This window comes from Cryptomeria japonica, chromosome 1, assembly GCF_030272615.1.
Source record: "Cryptomeria japonica chromosome 1, Sugi_1.0, whole genome shotgun sequence".
In the NCBI taxonomy this organism is placed as follows: Eukaryota; Viridiplantae; Streptophyta; class Pinopsida; order Cupressales; family Cupressaceae; genus Cryptomeria; species Cryptomeria japonica.
Window position 1 is genome coordinate 602937572 of NC_081405.1, and position 22081 is coordinate 602959652.

Genomic DNA, 22081 nt, shown 5'->3' on the forward strand with positions numbered 1-22081 from the left:
CAATCCTTCTTGCACTATTTCACCATCAAGCTAATATAATCTAAACACAATTAGTATCATTACACCTAGAATTAAAAATATAGTTAAGTGTCGATAGATTCCTCTGTATTTTCATTAAGTGATTTCTAGGGTGCACACGAGATTGAAACCATAACATGTTTAAAAAATAAATACAAGTTTTAATTGATGTTGAAAGAAATCATATAACTCAGTATTATCTCAAAAAAAAAAAAAAAGAATTATCAATATATTATGTTAATATAATATTGAATAATAAAATAATATTTTATATGTTACTAATATATATTTAAGAACATCTATATTAAATTTATAATATAGATTAAGCAAATATCTTAAAATCTATATTTTTTCATGAATTACTTAAAAAAATCCACACTAATTCTTTAAATCCCTAAACGTTAAATTATTATTGGGAAATTTTGAATAGAAATTAAAAAACAAAGTAATTATGTAAATATAAATTATATATCCCAATTATTAAATATAATAGCCAAATATATATAACTGGTTACTAGGATCTATAAGAGTTTCCACAACAGCACGTACTTCGAAAATAAATAAATATAATTGTTTATAAAATCTATCTAGGGGAGATTGTTGATGAATAATATTCAATAACTTAAGTGGATGAAGATGATGTACCACTATTTGGATGGCCTAATCCCCTGACTGGTGTTAATAAACTCTGCACTGATGGATGCTCCTCTAAATTGCCATATGCTGTGCCATACACAATCCTTTCGAGTATGCCCTCCACCTCTCTCATTGTTGGTCTTTCCCCTGGACTATATCTCGTGCATTGTAACGCCAGCCCAATCAAACTAACCAGCCACCTGCCCTGCTCTGTGGATTCCATGAATCCCTCCACATGCAACTCATCACCTACCATTTCTCTGTCCACCACGTTCTCCAGTGCTTCAGGATACGCTGTTCTCACCCAACTGGGCAAAGTTTTGTTGCCAATGAACATTTTATCTGTGGGCTTCTTTCTTGTCACCATTTCAAGGATGAGCACACCAAAACTGTAAACATCGATCTTGGTCGTGGCTTGTCCCCCCAATCCACATTCTACAATTGTTCAGAGCATTTCAGTGATCTTAATAAAAAAGACATACGACAAATAAAAAAATCTAACACATGCCTGGGCTTCATATTGCTGAGAAATTTACCTGGAGCAAGGTAGCCTACTGTTCCCTTCAGCATAGATGTGCTGCTGCTTGCAGAATCGGTGGAAGACATTAGACGGGCAATCCCAAAATCGGCCACTTGGGTTGTCATGTTCTCATCCATTAAAACATTTGAGGGTTTCAAGTCACAGTGAACAACAGGAGGAGAACAATCGTGGTGTAAATATGCCATTGCGTGTGCCACATCCAGTGCGATGTTCAATCTCATCTTTGAAGTCAACCTGCAATCTTGGTGCAGCTGTTGTTCGAGGCTTCCTTTTGACATGAACTGGAGTACCAGAGCCCTGAATTCTGGCGTTGAGCAAGAGGACAAGACTTTGACCAGATTGCGGTGTCTGATTTTGCTTAGTATTCTGCACTCTTTGTAGAAGTTCTTGTATGAATTTTGAGGATCCTGATCGAATACTTTAACAGCCACCAATGTGTTATCAGATAGCAGTCCTCGGTAAACGGAACTGAAGCTACCTGCCCCTAGCAAATTGTAATGTCCCTACTAGTTAGAGATCACTATCCTGCAAAAACAGATTGTTAGAATACAACAGACATATTAATATATATATGTAATCTAAATTGCAACCGAATTTTAAAATACTTAATTAACATAATCATAATTTTAATCAAATAAAAGGATACGATGCCATACAAAGTATGTCCTTAGGCAGCCGTGAAGTTCGCCTTCTTGGAACCCATCTTGGTTCCAAGCCCTCCAAGAAGTCGAAGATGAATTCGACTTCTGTCTTGAATGTAATTTCTTACATCCAAGCCCTCCAGGAAATCGAAGGTTAGTTCGATTTTTCGATTCCTGTCTTGGGTGTAACCTCTTACACCCAAGCCCTCCAAGGAAGACCATGTGTCATTCCTTGCCTTGGGTGATGCATCCCATCACCCAAGTCCTCGGAGTGGACCGGCCAGATCCATCTCCTCTTGGTTGAACTTAATCAACCAAGCCCTACATATGCATATCAATAATCATTATATATACTGCCCTAGGGATTATCATAATCCCTCCATTAGACTAAGGGAGTTTCCTCCCTATAGCCTCCAACATGTGATTACATTTATAATACATTTTTGCCTTTTATTACCATTTTCCTATTCCATAATCCACATGTACATATTCCTAATTTAACATGTATTCCCCAACATATATAAAATGTTCAATAACCAATATTCACATTTATTCCTTAAATATATCCCTACTATTCATTGATATCTACTTAGGTTTATACACATTCCTTACATCTAAGAACCATTCATTAACATATATATTAAAATGTTCGTTACTTATATTCATCAACATATGTATTAACATTTTCGTTATTTATCTTCATCAATATATATATTAAAATATTTGTTATTAATATACATTAATATATATATTAAAATATTTATTAATAATATTCATTAATATATATATTCTAATATTCATTAATATATATTAAAATATTTATTAATATATATATTCTAATATTCACTAATATATATATTAGAATATTTACATATACTTTGTGATATCCCTTACCTGTTGGTAGATCGCATCCTGCTGTTGGAGTTTGCCCCTATAGTGGCCATTTGCAAAATAGAGTCCGCAGTTCCTGATTCACGTCCTAGTTAGAATCCTATGTAATGGCTGGGCCCCACTTCTAAAAATAGTTTTCCTTTCCTCTTAAAATATTCTTCTCTTCCGTATGTCCTCTTTGACCCACGCATGCTTACCTTTATTGTAAAGGAAAAGGCACACTCATTGGGGGAGACATGACTTAGTCTTGAGTCACGTCCTCCCAATATTAAATGGTATCTCTTTACCCAATAAGAAATCGTGGCATTCATAATCAATTCATTGGGTGTTAATAATATTATTTAATCTATTTAGTTATTAACACATTATTCTTTATTATATATATTTAACAACACATATTAAATATCCAATATTATTATTTAATTATGTTTTAATTTAATTTTTACTTCTTTATTCTTTTGTATTTTAATTTTATTATAATTATTTATTATTAAATTATATTTCAAAGTGGGGACATTACAGTCCACCCCACTCAAGATTGGTTGTCCTCAAGCAATGATCATGGAATGTTCAAAATGCTTCCCAATATGAAATGGCTTTCCAAACACTCATAGGATAAACATGCTGCTACTTTTGTAAAAACTCTAGTTCTTGCCCTAAAACACCCTTTTATGTAAAACTACAAATGGAATAAGATGCATACCTGATTGAGATCTTGTAACAGATTAGGAAACCATTGGAACTAATAATATAAATATCTAAAGAAAGATAATTAAGCATAAATTAACTTAACCACGGTCTAGTCCAACTCCCTATTGGAGCTCAATCATAAGAAAGTGGGAGTAAGAGGGATGATGAAGTGTCCAAGAGACCCTCTACCCTAGGCCCAAGAGTGGAGTGAAAGTCAGAGCCCCCTTGGCCTCATGGGACCACCAATAAACTAACATGAGGTGGGTTGCCTAGTGAGGTATCCTATCACCATTCCCCTTCATCACTCCCATCCTTATCCCCTTGTTAATAATCAATTATGATAGAGTTTGGAAAGATACAATAGGGTGCCCTGAATGTCCTTCCCCTCTAAGTCCAAGAGCAGTGGACTTTGTCTTACACCCCCTTGGCCTGATGGGACCATTAGTCAACTACCATGAGGTGGGCTACCTAGAGGAGGACCTCATCACCATTCTCCCTCCTTGTACTTCCTTATATTACTATCATGGCAGTTTGCTCAATAAATTCATCATGGATTACTTATACATTTCATAGTTGTGTAATTAAAGACAAGTTTTTCTCTCATCCTTGTTTCGTGTCACCTCTTAAATGGTTTGCACAATATCATAGATATTTAATGTTAAGAACTTATGATTATAGTAGTCATAGACACTCATGGAGCAAACAAACACATCAGATATGAATCAAACACAGAGCATACAATTGAAAACATGAAGCATACACATGGATATCTGCAAACACAGAGCATACATGTGAATACACATATTGTTAGATTCATTTTCCTTGACTAGAATGATTCATTGATTCATCTTTAGATTATTTACCCTATAGGATGGCAGGATCAAAGCTCTGATACCACTATAATGTCCCTACTAGTTAGAGATCACTATCCTGCAAAAACAGATTGTTAGAATACAACAGACATATAAATATATATATGTAATCTAAATTGCAACCGAATTTTAAAATACTTAATTAACATAATCATAATTTTAATCAAATAAAAGGATACGATGCCATACAAAGTATGTCCTTAGGCGGTCGTGAAGCTCGCCTTTTTGCAACCCATCTTGGTTCCAAGCCCTCCAGGAAGTCGAAGATGAATTCAACTCCTGTTTTGAATGTAATTTCTTACATCCAAGCCCTCCAGGAAATCGATGGTTAGTTTGATTCCTGTCTTGGGTGTAACCTCTTATGCCCAAGCCCTCCAAGGAAGACCATGTGTCATTCCTTGCCTTGAGTGATGCATCCCATCACCCAGGTCCTCGGAGTGGACTAGCCAAATCCATCTCCTCTTGGTTGAACTTAATCAACCAAGCCCTACATATGCATATCAATAATTAGTATATATACTGCCCTAGGGATTATCATAATCCCTCCATTAGACTAAGGGAGTTTCCTCCCTATAGCCTCCAACATGTGATTACATTTATAATACATTTTTGCCTTTTATTACCATTTTCCTATTCCATAATCCACATGTACATATTCCTAATTTAACATGTATTCCCCAACATATATAAAATGTTCATTAACGAATATTCATATTTATTCCTTACATATATCCCTACTATTCATTGATATCTACTTAGGTTTATACACATTCCTTACATCTAAGAACCATTCATTAACATATATATTAAAATGTTCGTTACTTATATTCATCAACATATGTATTAACATATTCGTTATTTATCTTCATCAATATATATTAAAATATTCTTTATTAATATACATTAAAATATATATTAAAATATTTATTAATAATATTCAGTATTATATATTTTCTAATATTCATTAATATATATGAAAATATTTATTAATAATATTTATTAATATATATATTCTAATATTCATTAATATATATATTAGAATATTTACATATACTTTGTGATATCCCTTACCTATTGGTAGATCGCAGCCTGCTGTTGGAGTTCGCCCCTGTAGTGGCCATCTGCAAAATAGAGTCTGCCGTTCTTGATTCACATCTTAGTTAGAATCCTATGTAATGGCTGGGCCCCACTTCTGAAAATAGTTTTCCTCTCCTCTTAAAATATTCTTCTCTTCCGTATGTCCTCTTTGACCCACGCATGCTTACCTTTATTGTAAAGGAAAAGGCACGCTCATTGGGGGAGACATGACTTAGTCTTGAGTCACGTCCTCCCAATATTAAATGGTATCTCTTTACCCAATAAGAAATCGTGGCATTCATAATCAATTCATTGGGTGTTAACAATATTATTTAATCTATTTAGTTATTAACACATTCTTCTTTATTATATATATATTTAACAACACATATTAAATATCCAATATTATTATTTAATTATGTTTTAATTTAATTTTTATTTCTTTATTCTTTTGTATTTTAATTTTATTATAATTATTTATTATTAAATTATATTTCAAAGTGTGGACATTACACAAATTAGTAGCACTAAATCCTTCCATTGCTCTGTGAAGCTCTAGGGTGGATATTTGCATGAAAGCCCTTCCCACTAAACTATTTGTGAATAGTGTTGTTTTTGTCTCTCTGGAGAAGATGAAAAATATGCCTAAAATGCAACACAATGCCAAAAATGTGGCAATTGAAACAATCATGACAACCTTCCTGTTAAATCCATTTGAACGGATCCCTGCAGATGTGCAATTTGGTAAATTCAACCAGCTTGAGGTTGCGCATAATCTAGGATTTCTCAAAAATGATGTTGCGCTTAGATTTCTGAAAGCTCCTTCATTGGGAACTGATCCACTCAAGTTGTTGTAGGAGAAATTTAGCAGGCGAAGCATAGTGAGATTTACAATTGATGGTGGCACTGGTCCTGATAGTTTATTGAAGGATAAGTCAATGACCTCAAGACTTTTGAGCTATCCTATTGATGTTGGCACTATTCCATCCAACTTGTTTTTGGTCAGCTTCAGGTATTGCAGTCCCACGCAACTCCCCATATCTCCAGGGATGGGTCCTAAGAGTTTTTTAGCAGAGATATCAATGGCTTGAATATGTTGCATTACTCCCAGTGAAGGCAATCTTCCTGTCAATGAATTGTGTGAAAAATTGAGGTAGAAGGCTAGAGAATGGAAGCTTGAGGTCTCTAGAGGGATATTTCTGATGAGGCTATTGTGTGAGAGGTCAATCATCTCTAGATGAAAACATTTTCCAATGGCATCTGGTATCCTTCCTGTTAGCTCATTACAACTGAGGTCTAGTTTTCTCATTTGCTGTAGACTGCCTATTGATGAAGGAATTTCGCCAGATAGATTATTTAGCCGAAGCCATAGATATTCTAAATTTACTAGCTTGCCAAACTCTACTGGAATTGTGCCTTGTAGTTTGTTGAAGCTCTATTCCAGCCACTGTAGATTCTTCAAGACGACTTAGTGCTTTCGGAATTTTGCCAATTATATTGTTATTGCCGAGAGAAATAATGGTCAACACAGTAAGGTTGCCAATTTCTTCTGGTACATTACCAGTTATATTGTTGCTTCTCAAGGATAGTTTTGATAGGTTAGGATAGAGTTTTCCTATGGCCCGTAATAAAGTGCCACTGAAATGGTTCTGATAGAGATAGAGTTCTTTGAGATTGGAGCAGTTTGTAAGAATGTTCAAAATAGATGTTGTGGTGGAACTTCCACTTGATAAATTATTTCTTCCTAGATGTAGTTTTCTTAGAACAGTTAGCATTCCCAATTCTTGAGGCACCATACCACTTAGCTGATTGCCAGTGAGATGAAGATGTAAGAGCTGAGAACAATTTCCCATAGACTTTGGGATCTCCCCACTGAATAGATTTCCTCTAGCAGAAAGAAATCATAAGTTGGTGAGCTTGAGGCCAATGTTAACAAGAATGGAGCCCTCGAACCTGTTGACTACGAGACTAACCACTCGTAGTTGTGTACAATTTAAGAGAAAAGGAAAAACAAATTCATGGAAGCTGTTCATATGAAGCCCAAGTGATTGTAGTCGACTCAGCATCCCCAACTCTTGGGGTATCACTCCGCTCAACTTTTTATCCCGAGTCGAAAGAGCATAGACCGCCGAATAGTTTCCTAAAGATTTTGGGAGGCTGCCACTTAGATTATTCCCTCTGAGGAAAATTGCTTCCAATTTGGGCAACTTATAGCCTATATCCTCTGGAATTGTCCCTGCAAACTTGTTGTGCTTTAGACTCAAGAATTTCAATTCTATGCAGTTCATGAGAGAAGATGGAATTGATCCTCCAAGGCTATTTTCATCCAACTGAAGTACTTGGAGTAGTGTAAGTGAACCCAATTCTGTTGGAATGTAGCCATAGAAAGAATTCGAAAATAACGACAACATATCCAGAGAAGAACAATTTCCAAGCGCCTTGGGAATGGCACCAATAAAGCTATTGTTCCCCAACTTAAGCTGCCTCAGTTGCTGTAATTGACCAATCTCTTCTAGGATGCTACCATTGAGTTTGTTGAAACGCACATTCAGATGTCGTAATCTGGACAATGTTGTGAAAATTTCAGATGGAATTGATCCCTCAAGCATGTTCTCCCTCAGCGACAAGTAATGCAACCTTGTGCAGTTACTCAAAGACTTGGGAATTTCTCCCGAAAGCCAATTGCTTCTCAGTATCAATACTCTTAAATCTTCGAGGACACAGAGTTTAGAGGGGATCCGTCCAGTTAGAAGGTTTCAACCAATATTTATGGTTTTGAGCACAGAACAGTTTGCCAACTCTTGTGGGATGACAGCTGTCAATTTATTGGAATCTAGCATAAGTATTTCTATTGATAACTGATGTTGCTCTAGCATGCAGCTAGATTAGTTTAGTTAATAGTTTTTTGTTTATTCATGCACATAAAGCATGTACTCCAACATGCATTAATCCTAGGACTATTTTTAGTTTTGTTTTTTGCATGAGTTTGTTTTTAATAAATAAAGCATGCTGTGCATGCACTTATTGTATTCTTAATTTAGGGAGTAGTTTACTTTTTTTAGTTTGAGAGCTTTAATGGCTTTCCATGCAATGCTAGGAATATATTTAGAACTGCAGTTATTATTAATTCTTCTAGACTGCAAATTCTTTATATATACAACCTCTATGTAATTTTTTAATTAAGTTTCAATAAAAGAAATTGGTGTGTGCAATTCCAAAAAATAGGGTTGTTGTTATTATGTGTTCTTTGTTATTTAATTTGATTAATCGGTTGGCTCTGAGGAGACATAGTAGTTTCAGATTCTACAAGTGGTATCAGAGTAGGTAAAATTGTTTTGGGTTAAAGTTTTATTGTTAGAATTTCGCCAAAGTTAATCATGTCGAATTCTAACCATATGCCCATTCCAGAATTTGATGGGAATGATTATGATTATTGGTGTATTAAGATGCTGACCTTTTTGATTGGAAAAGATTTGTGGGAGATTATTGAATCAGGTTATGAAGAGCCAATTGATTGGAATACCCTTACAACCAATGACAAAATAGCTAGAAAGGAAGCAAGGAAAAAGAATGCTCAAGCTTTGTTTCACATTCAGATAGCTCTTGATAAGAGCTTATTTCCAAGAATATTAGGGGCAACAACTACCAAAGATGGTTGGAAGACTCTACAAGAAGCTTACCAGGGTAGTGATCAAGTTAAAGTGGTCAAGCTTTAGACATTGAAGTGAGAGTTCAAGAATTTGAAGATGCAAGACGCCGAAAGTATAAGTGATTTTTGTGTCAGAGTCAAAGATGTGGTCAATAAAATGGCTACACTTGGGGAAATTGTAAGCAATGAAGTTTTGATAAAAAAGGTGTTGAGATCTTTGACACCTAGATGGAATCATGTAGCAATAATCATAGAAGAAAGCAAGGATTTGACAAAACTACAGTTTGATCAACTAGTTGGATCCCTAATGTCTCATGAAGAAAGATTGAAAGATTCTTTAGAAGGTGTAGAGAAAGCATTTTCCTCTAAATTGCTAATCACAAAAAATGAAGATACAAGCAGCAGTAGTGCCAAAATCAATCAAGGCCAAGGTAAAGGGCAAAGCCAAAATTCTTCAAGAGGTAGAGGAAGAGGTGGCTCAAGAGGAAGTGGTGGTTTCAGAGGAAGAGGTAGAGGTGGATTTGATAAGAAAAATGTTCAATGTTACCATTGTAATAGGTATGACCACTTTGAAAGAGAATGCAGATTGAAAGAAGGTAAAAGTGCTAACTATGCTCAAGAAAGTAGTGAGAATCCTCCTGAACACTTATTTTTATCTTATGCCAAGGGTGAAAATACTAGTAAAGATGTTTGGTACCTAGGTTCTGGATGCTCTAACCATATGATAGGGAATGAGAAGTTGTTCTCAACAAAGGATGGAAGTTTCAAATCCAAGATCCAGCTTGGTGATGATAAATCATTGGAGGTTGCTGCCAAAGGAGCTATGGAGGTCTAAACAAAAGAAGGTATAAAGAGTATTCATGATATTTATTATACTCCACAATTGAAGCACAATTTGTTAAGTGTTGGGTAGCTATGTGAGAAAAATTATAAAGTAGTCTTTGAGAATAAGACATGTACTATCTATGATAAGAATAAGGGTAATAGGGTGAACACTGTTGTTCCTATGACAAGAAATAGAATGTTCCCCTTGAGGTTTGGTGAACATAACAACAATTTGGCAAATATGGCTTATGAGGATTCAAGTTGGTTATGGCATCTCAGGTATGGGCATTTAAATTTTCATAGTTTGAAGTTTCTAACCTCACATGTATTAGTTTCTGGTTTGTCCAAGGTTGAGGAACACAAGGAGGTTTGTGAAGGTTGTGCTAAAGGAAAGCATACAAGAGAAAAGTTTCCAAAGGGCAATGCATGGAGGGCTCATCACCCACTTCAGCTTGTTCATTCAGATATATGTGGTCCTATACAGACTAAGAGTTTGGGTAAGTCATCATATTTCATCACTTTTATTGATTATTACTCATGAAATTGTTGGGTATATTTTTTGAAGGCCAAAGATGAAGACTTGGATACATTCAAGAAGTTTAAAGCCCTTGTGGAAAATGAGAAAGGGTGCAAGATCAAGTGTTTAAGGACTGATCGTGGAGGAGAATTTTGCTCAAAGGCTTTCCAAAGTCATTGTGATTTTAATGGCATCAAGAGGCAACTTACTACTGCATACATACCTCAACAAAATGGAGTAGCTGAAAGGAAGAATCATACTCTGGTTGAAATGGCAAGGTGCATGTTACAAACCAAGGGACTGAGAAATTCTTATTAGGGAGATGCAGTTGCTACAACTATGTACATCCTCAACCGTAGTCCCACCAGTGCACTAGAAAAGATGACTCCTTATGAAGCTTGGTATGGTAAAAGGCCTAATGTTAATCATTTCAAAGTTTTTAGTTGTTTGGCTTATGTGCATGTACCTGATCAAAATAGATAGAAGTTAGATGCAAAGAGTGAGTCATGTATTTTCATTGGATATAGTGAGAAAAGCAAGGCTTATAGATTGTATAATCCCCTCACTAACAAGCTTATTGTCTCAAGAGATGTAATTTTTGATGAAGGAGGAGTTTATAGTCATCAAAAAGGTCATGTTGAGAAGCTAAAATCTATTTTGAATGATGATATAATTGTTGATATTGATCATGAGCAGCCAACTAATGTTTCTATATCTAGTGGTTTAACTCCACCAAGCAATCCTTCATCAAGTTCTTTAGTACCAAGTTCAAGTCCAGCTTCTTCTCCAAGCTCTACAAGGAAGGTAAGGAGATTGAGTGATATCTACTGGAAGAGTGGAAATCAAGTACATGAAGAAAACCCAATAGGTGAGACAGTGAATTTTTCTTTATTAGCCAAGGTTGATTTGAACCATCATCTTTCAAAGATGCATGTACTAATGAGGTTTGGGTGAAAGCCATGGAAGAAGAGATGGGTTCCATTCACAAGAATGACACTTGGGAGTTAAAAGAACTTCCACATGAAAAAAAAAGGATTGGCACCAAATGGGTCTACAAGACCAAATTTAATAGTGATGGGAGTGTTGAAAGACACAAGGCAAGATTAGTTGCTAAAGGCTTCACACAGAAGTATGGAATTGACTATGAAGAGACATTTGCACCAGTAGCAAGACAAGAGACCATAAGAATGTTGATTTCATTAGCAGCTCAGAAGAAGTGGAGCATACATCATATGGACGTGAAAAGTGCCTTCTTGAATGGGTACTTAGAAGATGAAGTATATGTGGAGCAGCCACTAGGTTTTGAAGTGGAAGGAAAAGATAATTATGTCTACAAGTTGAAGAAGGCTTTGTATGGCCTCAAGCAAGCACCAAGAGCGTGGTATGCTAGGATTGATGGATACTTTCAGGAGAATGGCTTTCAAAGAAGTAAGAGTGATCCTACCCTATACTACAAACAAGAAGGTACTAATATTCTCATCATAAGTTTGTATGTTGATGATCTTTTGTATATGGGTAGTAGTTCTAAGATGAAAGATGAATTCAAAGCTGCTATGATGAAAGAATTTGAGATGAAAGCTCTTGGTCTAATGAAATATTTTCTAGGAATGGAGGTTTATCAAAGTAAGGATGAGATTTTCATTTGTCAAACAAAGTATGCACAGGATATGCTGAAGAAATTTAATATTACTGATTTTAACCCTGCCTCCACTCCAAGTGCTCATGGAGATTTGTTATGTAGAGATGATGATGCTGATTTAGTTGATGAGATAGCTTACAGAAGTATTGTGGGTAGCTTGATGTTTCTAATCCACACAAGGCCTGATATTGCCTATTCGGTTTCACTTGTTTCAATGTATATGACAAATCCATCTAAAATACATATGAAGGCAGCCAAGAGGATTTTGAGGTATGTGAAAGGGAATTTAAGTTTTGGTATTCATTACTACTCTTCTAAAAAGTTCAATCTAGTAGGCTTTAGTGATTCAAATTGGGGAGGTAGTATGGATGATCGTAAATCTACATCTGGAAATTCTTTTTCTTTTGGTTCTGGTTTGATTACCTGGAGCTCAAAAAAGAAAAGTATTGTTGCCCTCTCATCTACAGAAGCAGAGTATGTTGCAATTACCTCAATAGGTACACAAGCTCTTTGGCTCAGAAAAGTTTTGGAAGAAATTGGAGAAAAACAAATTCAGCCTACAGTAATTTATTGTGACAATGTGAGTGCCATCAAGTTAGCTAAGAATCCGGTTCATCACAGCAGAATAAAGCATTTTGATTTGAAATATCACTTCATACGAGATTTGGTGCAGAAGAAGGATGTCAAATTGAAGCACATCAACACCCAGGATCAGCTAGCAGATATATTCACCAAAGCGGTTGCGAAAGCTCAGTTTATAGCACTACGAGATAAGATTGTGAGCCCTCTCAACATCAACAGGGAGTATGTTGATAACTGTTGCTGCTCTAGTATGCAGCTAGATTAGTTTAGTTAATAGTTTTTTGTTTATTCATGCACATAAAGCATGTACTCCAACATGCATTAATCCTTAGGACTATTTTTAGTTTTGTTTTTTTCATGAATTTGTTTTTAGTAAATAAAGCATGCTGTGCATGCACTTATTGTATTCTTAATTTAGGGAGTAGTTTGCTTTTTTTAGTTTGAGAGCCTTAGTAGCTTTCTATGCAATGCTAGGAATATATTTAGAACTGCAATTATTATTAATTCTTCTAGACTGCAAATTCGTTATATATACAGCCTCTATGTAATTTTTTAATTAAGTTTCAATAAAAGAAATTGGTGTGTGCAATTCCAAAAAACAGGGTTGTTGTTTTTTATGTGTTCTTTGTTATTTAATTTGATTAATCGGTTGGCTCTGAAGAGACATAGTAGTTTCAGAGTCTACAATTTCCAGGTTGTGCAATGAACTCAGCTCTGCCGGTATGCTTCCACTCAAGAAATTATTTTCTAATGTGAGATGCAACAGATTTGTACATGTGCCCATACTAGGTGGAATTGAACCTTGCAAATGATTTCCATCCAAGTTAAGGTACTGCAGCTTCTCTAATCTACCAAAATGGTGGGTACTGGAGCCAGACAAATAATTATAAGAGAGGTCGAGAGTTGTAAGGAAGGAGATGTTGCCCATATGAGGGGGAATCTGACCACTCAGCTCCTTGTATTTGAGAACCACACTCACAACCCGTTTTTGGTCATTACAGGTTATTCCAGTCCAATTGCAAACATTATTTCCGGCTACCCAATTAGATAGAGAAAATGTTGGATCTATTTTCACAGACATTTTTAACTCGAGCAAAGCTTGTGCATCGATTTGTTTCTGGTTTTGGAAATCATTGAATGAAAATGTGGGCAACACAAAACAAAAGCAGAGGAGGAAAAAGATGAACCAACCTTTACAAAAATTCACCTGCTCTTGCAATCCCATCGTCATGTCCGATAGCACGAATCCACACGCACTAATCTGCTTTTGAAGTTGGCGGAGGAATGTATTACTTCAGAGAAATATAAAGAATTGCTCTGTACAATTGGTCAAGTTAAAGAGAAAAGTATGAAAGATAGCTTTTACTGAATTTTATTGTGGGAACTCGCTTAAGAAAAAGTTTGGAAGATTTGCGCAATAATTGTGCCACACTGTATGATATTCGGCCGAAAGTTAAAGTATTCGTCTATTACTTAAATTATTCAATAAAAAACCCAAAAAGTGTACAAAATGACCACCAATTATGCACGAAAATGTCGCTGGAATAAAATAACAAGAATAAACTATTAATTTCTACACTTTTGGTTTGTAAAAGTAGAAGGAAAAACATTAAATAATTCTTTGTAATTGAAAAAGAAGATCGATGGAGATTCTCAGAGGACGTCTAGGAAAATAGTTGGATTAAAAAACCACAGAATAGCTGGATAAAGGAGCTTTTACGAAGATAGTTGCCATGTAGAAAAAATAAGTCTTAACAAAAAGGAGATTACATTAAAAGAAAATAAAATTCTTGCCACTAAAGGACAAGTTGTATGCGAAGAAAAAGCTATCAAAGAGGGAGAGGTATTGCTGAAAGAGAAAAAGAATATTGCAGGTTTAAAAAAGTTGCTTACATAATCTGCCAATCCTAAAAAGTTATAGTGCAGGTTGCAAGAAGAAATAGTCGCAGGAAGCAAAGGAGCAATTGAAGTCGGTCAATATAATGTAATAGAGGTCTCAGTTTGCAAGGAAGCCGTTGTGGTATAAAGACTAATGCAATTTTTTGGTTGAAGCTAGTCAAAAAGGGGTAATCATTGTAACAGATTACATCATGCCATGACGATGAGTGATAGTCATTGTGAACTTCTCTTCCCATTTTCACTGGTAAGAATTATAATTGTTAGATAATTAAAATGAAAATATTAATTTGTTCATAAGAATTTGTAAAATCTTAAAATCAGATAGTAAAAAAAATATTATCTTATATTTCTAATTTTACAAGCAATGGATGACTTGTTTTTCTTAGAGTTGTGGTAGGAAATTTTTGGAAACATCTTGTTCACAAATCATTAAGGAGAAAGTAACCAAATTATAGTCACTTAGATGAAATTGTGAAAATCTATAAATGAAGGATTTAGGGTTCATAAATTTTTTTTAGTCAAATCATGAATGTTGTTAAATAAATTGGATCACATAGTGAAAAAAAATGATTCAAAGGCTCGAGAAAAGATTCATACAAGCCCACATAGTAAACTTGATGCTATTATTGTTGTAATTGAGGACTTCAAAGATCTAACACAATTATTTATAGATGAGTTTTTTATTAAGATTATCTGTAGATGAGTTGATGGGATCATTGTTATCTCATGAATCTAGAATGAATGGGATCATCAATTTCTCTTTGAAGAATACATTTAAGACACAAGTTTTATTTAGTAGAGGTAGAGGAAGAGAAAAGTCAAGATCTAGATCAAGGTGAAAAATTAAATCAAAACTTCAATTCTCACAACTCTAAAAAGTGTAGTTAGTTTCAAAATTAACCTGAGCTACGTTTTTTTATTAAAATAAGTGGGTTTTTTTATCAAGTCCAAACCCTAGTATAAAGCACAAGGGTTAACAAAGAGGTAATCAAATATAAACAAATAAGAAACAACAAAAGACAAAGCTCAATAGACAACAAAGAAGAAACAAGACAAACAATCCATAGAGTAAGATGAAACAAAAAAACTATACTTATTGAAAATCAAAGTTGGGACCCACCAGTGTTCCCAACAAGGCAATCTGCATATTAAGAACAATAAGAGTTTATCTCTTTTTCTGTTGATGAACAATAGTCAAAGAAGAATCAACTTTGTTAGAAGAACACACTAGAGTAGGGAAGAAAGAAACATTAGAGATAACAGATGAACCACATAGATGGGCCACCATATTTGGAGAAGGAAACTTGTAGTCTGAGGACAAAGAGTCAGTAACCATAGAAGGGATGATGTGATAACTTGATAAATCCATATGTGGAGCCACAAGAGCAGGGACTTGAGTAGGTGAACTAGATGACCTAGTAGGAGGAGGCACTGAATCACTCGAAGAATCTGAATCTCCATCTTAGGCAGAAAGGAAGGTAGTAAGATGGCAGTACTCAAAATCCATCCATCCATAAGGTATGTTATTTCTAATATTCAATGTTATTATTATAGAAATGAAGACATTATGTATACGACTACAAAAAGAAAAAGAAAAGTTGAAGGTAAACAAAATTCAACATTTTCAAATGTATGTAAAAACATTTCATGTTCAATTCTCATCACATGTCATGTTACTCAAGAGAGCTCTAGCGATATTCGATTTTTAGATAATGAATGAAATAATCATATGAAAGGAAATAAAGATTTATTTGCAATTTAATACAATTCAATCAAATCAAAAGTCAAACTAGGTAATGATAATTTTCTAATAATGGGTAAATGTGTGATTAATGTTGGAGGAAAACATGATGAAAGAAACATATTATATATGTATATTTTGTGGCAGGATTGAAACGTAACATCAATAGTGTTGGACAACTTGTACAAAATGATTATAAAGAATTTTCAAAGATAATGTGTGCACTATACTAGAAAAAATTCCAACTCATTGGTTGATTGCAAAGGTTGACATGACTACAAATTAAATGTTTCCATTGTAAATCAAGAGTGAAAAGTGATTCCAAGGAGATATTGAATCAAATTCCAACATAGCTTATTCAGACCAGACATGACTATAGCATTTAAGCTTTGGACACCTACATTATGGAAGATTGACATTTCTATAGAATAAATAGATGGTGAGAGGATAGCCGCAAATAAAAGGGCATATATATCTTAATAAGAAGTATGTAATTACTTATAAAATAATTAAAAAAAAAAAGAAAATAGGGGGAGCAATGCTCAACCCCAGCTGATAAACTAGAGAATACATATAAAAGAAACATGCTCAACACCAGAGCATTACAAGTCCAAAAAGGGACGCAACCACCCTCACCCTACCAGCATGTTGACTTCCTATGCTCATGAGACTATATATTTCCAGATCCAATGCAATGAACCTTGCAGTGATGGATGCATGGGGCATCCTCAAAAGCAAGTCTAGACTGAAATTGGATATTCTAAAACTATGAGCTTTTAAACCTAGTGTAGTGAAACTTGCAGTGACAAACGTGTGGGACAACTGGAGAACAAATGGGCTTTAAATTCTTCCTTATAGTAGTAGTTTCATAGTTCAAAAAAAGGGCTAGAGCTCTAAACTTATTCTGGATATCTCGAGCCTTGAAGGACGAATATGATCAACAAAAACATACAAAGCCCTACCTAATATGTCCCTATTGAGAATATTTGTGGTAACATTATAAAAATCATAGATTGATTCCAAAGCTGGCTCACGCTTCAAGTCCTCTGCAAAATAGTCCACCAATATCTGCATCCCCATCCCGACAGCTGTAACCCGTAACCACCGTATGCAAGGCCTGATTTGCAAGAAAGTCTTCAAGGACATATCCACAAATAATTGACAGCAAGTGTGGACACTAATTGTTAAGACATCCCTTTCACAACAGCCATTACCTGTCTGCCCGCACTACCCACAACTATTATTGATCTTAAACTTCACCAACTTGCTTAACAACCCCTACAAACATTTCTGTTTAAAAAGTCGACTAGAACCAAAATTTTCTCCTTATCAAATTCAACATATTGCAAATTCTGATTGATGGCCTAATTTTGTAATTGATCAGCTACACCATTCGCCTCCCTATAGCAGTGCATTACTTCAAAATCTAAAATTTTTCTTAGAAGAAGTTAGACCTATTCAAAGTGGTAACTATGTGACCAATTGGAAGAGTCTCTCCTAGACAATATATTGATAACCACCCTCTACTTGAATTTTAGAGATACCTTCCTTAATAACCAATTGCAAACCTAGTTTAAAGGCACAAATTCCTTAATAACCAATTGCAAACCTAGTTTAAAGGCACAAATACCTGCAATATTATTTGAACCCCTTAGTAAATTGGAGCAAACTAAAGCAACAAATTCCCCATTCTCACTTGGTAAAATATTCCCAGCCCCAGAAACACCCAGGTTCCCCTTAGAAATCCCATCAAAATTTAGCTTGCAGAAAGAAGATGACAATGATTTCCAAACGTAGAGAAATCTTTTAGCCCTCTTTCCAGAGAGGGAAAATGCCCCGATATTTGGAGGATTTGAAAGAAAAGGTCAATTCTTAAGGATGAAACTATCTCATAAGTAGAAAAGCTTATTCACTAGAACTAATCTATACAAATGTGCCATTTCCACTTTGGAAATGGTAGGCTCAATCTTGTTAAGCAGTTTGCTGACCGACAAGGCCTTCTTCCAAAAGATCATGTTATTCCTTTTGAGCCACATTTGCGAAATCAATATTAACAAGCTAGTTAGCTAGAGACAAGTGGAAGTAGATTTAGGAAATAAAATAGGCCAACTTAAGAAGGACAAGAGTTTGTTAGGTCCTGGTCCACTCCACCCTAGCCTACCTTGCAACCAAGACCAACAAATGGATGTAACCGAGCAGTTTATAAGCAAATGATATATAACTTCATATGCTTCCCCACATAGCACACATGGAAAGAACCATCAGATCTTGCTAACATTGATTTATATGGACCAATACAAACTTTACCATTATAGACAATACTTATTCTTGACTTTCACAAATTTTATATATATATATATATATATATATATATAGTAAGGAATTGTCTAAAATATTTAGAATATTATAGTATCTTAAAGTATTAATTCAAAAATAGAGTGGCTAGTACATCAAAGTATTCACCTCCATTAGAGGTGTTAAATACAAGTCAAATGGGTTCATATATTTTTGCATGTATTGAGTGAAATCAAGAAATAATTTACTACAAGGTAAACCACACAATATAATGGTGTTACAAAGAGAACAAACATAAATAACCATGGATATAGATAGGAGTATATTTAAATCAAAGCACTTGCTTGTTAAATAATAGGTGCAAGTAGTAGTCTATGCAATTTATATTTTGAAAATGTAATACAAAAAATAAAGAACGAAAAGTTGAATGTTTGATGTTATTAGATGAGTAGAAATAATAAACTATATAGGAGTGATGAAAAGTTATATGTAATTCTACGTATGTTATATAGGAGTGATGAAAAGTTATATGTAATTCTATGTATGTTATATAGGAGCGAGAAAATTTATATGTAATTGTATGTAAGGGCGGAACAAGAAATGTAATAATAGTTATGCTAAAATTCCCCCTGTGAGATTTGGACCAGCTCTGATACCATGTGAGATTTTGCCAACATCAAGAGGCAATGGAAAACACAAATAAGAGAGAACAAAATAGATAATAGAAATAAACTGTACTCTATCAGGATGAAAAATATGATCAACTGGATCATTAAGCATTCGTTCCATACAATAAATATGAGCCTGCTTATATAGGCAAGGCTATATGGATATGTGAGCACACAAACATGACATGTGGCTCAATAAGAAATAAGGGTAGGTAGGAAATAGGTGTGGGTAGGTAGGAGAAATAATATAATAGTCCACATGAGGTGGATCACCCACTGAATGTGGAGTGTAACAACAAGATCAACACCATAAAAGGTCGAAATTCTCCTACACACACTATCCCAATGTGGCACAAACATCCAAGTGTCTCATACCTAAACTACTATGAAATGCATGTACCTAAGTAAACTTAAGTAAAGTGTAATAATATCCATGATGAATAATTATTTACACCAACAACCCCCCTTAAGTGCAACTTAGGGGAATGCACTTAAGTCTACAATGCAACTAAGCAATGCAAGATGGGTCCCGGCTACGAGGCCATGTTAGGTACCCATGTACAAATGCAAATGCATGAAAACCAATGCAATGAAATCTCTCACAAAGTGGGGAAAGAGAGAAAAACCCAATGGGAAAAAACCCTCCCCCAAAAGAGAGATGATGAAAGCACACAATCCTCTCAATGATGAATGAGAAGAACAAACTATATCCCCCCCATAAGAGAGAAGAAGAGACCATGAAGCCCCCCCTCAATGTCGAATCTCCTGCAAAGATGGTCCAATGATGATGACCAAAATACCTCCCCATAAGGAAGAAAGAGAACCAATGCTGCACCAATAATGTCAAAGTGTGACAAAACTAGGTACCAAGTTGATGACGATGAATCACTCGCTGCAACAAAATGAAGATCATGCATGGAGACAACCTGCTGTGAGCATCATCTGGATACTCAGAAATAGCAGAAATACTAGTACAATCCAAGTCTCACAGGAGCCATGCACAGATGTGTACAATCTAAGTCTCAACTGGAGCCATGCACCAAGTCTCACAAGATATTCCTAATCTACGTGTACAAGAGAATTACATCAAATATGTCAACAATGACAAGATATAAAGAGGTGTGGCACTTTATGATAGTGCGAGTACAACATTGCTCAAGCAAGAGCATACAACATGATAGTGCAAATCTGGAAACATGAAGATGATGCCACCAAGAAGCCCTGTAGAATACTGTAGAAAAAGATGCCTCCAATTGGGATGTGGCCAAGAGATATAAAGGAGCAAATCAACCCCCCCCTTGACTGCCAGTTGGAAGCACTATAAGATAGGTGTGAAGTGACAAAAAAAAAGTGTTCCCAATTTGACTTATTAAATGATGTTTGTGTTTTTAAAAGATTTTAAAAATCTAAATAAAAACAATTATTATGCCCATGAAAAAACTCTATTAAAAAATAAAGAAAAAAAATGCAAAAAAAGGCGATAGTCATTTCTTTTGAAAAAAAATGATATTAAAAAAAACTTTAATAAATTTTTTTATTAAAGATAAAAAAAACTATAAAAGTTTATTTTATTTTATTTTATTAAAAAACTTATTAAAAAATAAGAAAAATTGATTTTTTATTTATTTATTAAAAAAAACAAAAATAAGCACAAATTAAAAAAAGAAAAGAAGGTAACTCCCCCTCACAGGAAGGGGCCCTCGTATCCCTGCGGGGACCATCGCTGGTGGCTTGTGATTACCGCAGAGCCTGCGGTTACCGCAGCACTCTATAGTACCCGTAGGTACACTACAGAGGTGGCCGCAGGTACCACCTACGGTAGCCGCAAGTGGCCTGCGGACCCCGCAGGTGGCCTGTGTGCCAATATAGACCCCCCCGTTCCCCCAAAATATATATATATATATATATATATATATTTTTTTTTTTTTCGGATTTTTAAAAAAAGAAAAAACAATAAAAACACCCCATCTAAAGTTAATTTTTTTTTATTTTTTAATTTTTCGAAAAATTGAAAAATGGAAAAATAAAATAAAATAATTTTTTTTTCAAACCTGTACCTTCAAGTCTGTACGGCGCGCTGGGAGGGGAGATTTTTTCAACTCGGGGTGACAGAGGCTAATTTCGATGAATTGACAATCAATCTTGGGGTTTTTGGGCCTTCTGAGTGCAATGGTGATGACGGATTTGACCAAAAATGCTCCAAAATTGCAGATTGCTGTCGGGACAAGTCACCACCCTCCACCTTCAAATGGCTCTAGATTTGGCTTCGGATGTTGGATTTGGATGAAAGAAAAGGCGATTATTACTTTCTTGAACCTCCTCAATCCAATGGTGACCTCAGATCTGACCCAAAAAGCTCCAATAATAACCTACAATAGAAAGCTCCAAAATGCAAACCCCAAAATTCTCTCAATTGGCAAACCAATGGCACTCTAAAGGCTTTGAAACCATGTGAGACATGGACCAACTCTGATACCATGTGAGATTTGGACCAGCTCTGATACCATGTGAGATTTTGCAAAGATCAAGAGGCAATGGAAAGCACAAATAAAAGAGAACAAAATAGATGATATAAATAAACTGTATTCTATCAGGATGAAAAATATGATCAACTGGATCATTAAGCATTCGTTCCATACAATGAATATGAGTCTGCTTATATAGGCAAGGCTATATGGATATGTGAGCACACAAACATGACATGTGGCTCAATAAGAAATAAGGGTAGGTAGGAAACAGATGTGGGTAGGTAGGAGAAATAATATAATAGTCTAAATGAGGCGAATCACCCACTGAATGTGGAGTGTAACAACAAGATCAACACCATAAAAGGTGGAAATTCTCCTACACACACTATCCCAATGTGGCACAAACACCCAAGTGTCTCATACCCAAACTAC

General features: G+C 35.1%; 3 protein-coding genes across 3 annotated transcripts; all 3 read right to left on the reverse strand.

The window, feature by feature from the left end:
* Nucleotides 1-640: 640 nt before the first annotated feature.
* On the reverse strand, nt 641-7219 carry LOC131048119 (putative leucine-rich repeat receptor-like serine/threonine-protein kinase At2g24130). The gene is made up of 3 exons (XM_059211249.1): nt 6754-7219; nt 1191-1679; nt 641-1089 (listed from the first exon to the last, which is right to left on the reverse strand). Exons 1-3 carry the CDS (start codon nt 7217-7219, stop codon nt 641-643), a joined length of 1404 nt encoding a protein of 467 aa, XP_059067232.1.
* Nucleotides 7220-7267: 48 nt separating this feature from the next.
* On the reverse strand, nt 7268-7975 carry LOC131858161 (LRR receptor-like serine/threonine-protein kinase RGI5). Its single transcript, XM_059211250.1, has one exon. It carries the CDS (start codon nt 7973-7975, stop codon nt 7268-7270), a length of 708 nt encoding a protein of 235 aa, XP_059067233.1.
* Nucleotides 7976-13206: 5231 nt separating this feature from the next.
* On the reverse strand, nt 13207-13809 carry LOC131858162 (probable LRR receptor-like serine/threonine-protein kinase At3g47570). Its single transcript, XM_059211252.1, has one exon. The coding sequence runs from the start codon at nt 13807-13809 to the stop codon at nt 13207-13209; it is 603 nt and encodes a 200-aa protein (XP_059067235.1).
* Nucleotides 13810-22081: the final 8272 nt, after the last annotated feature.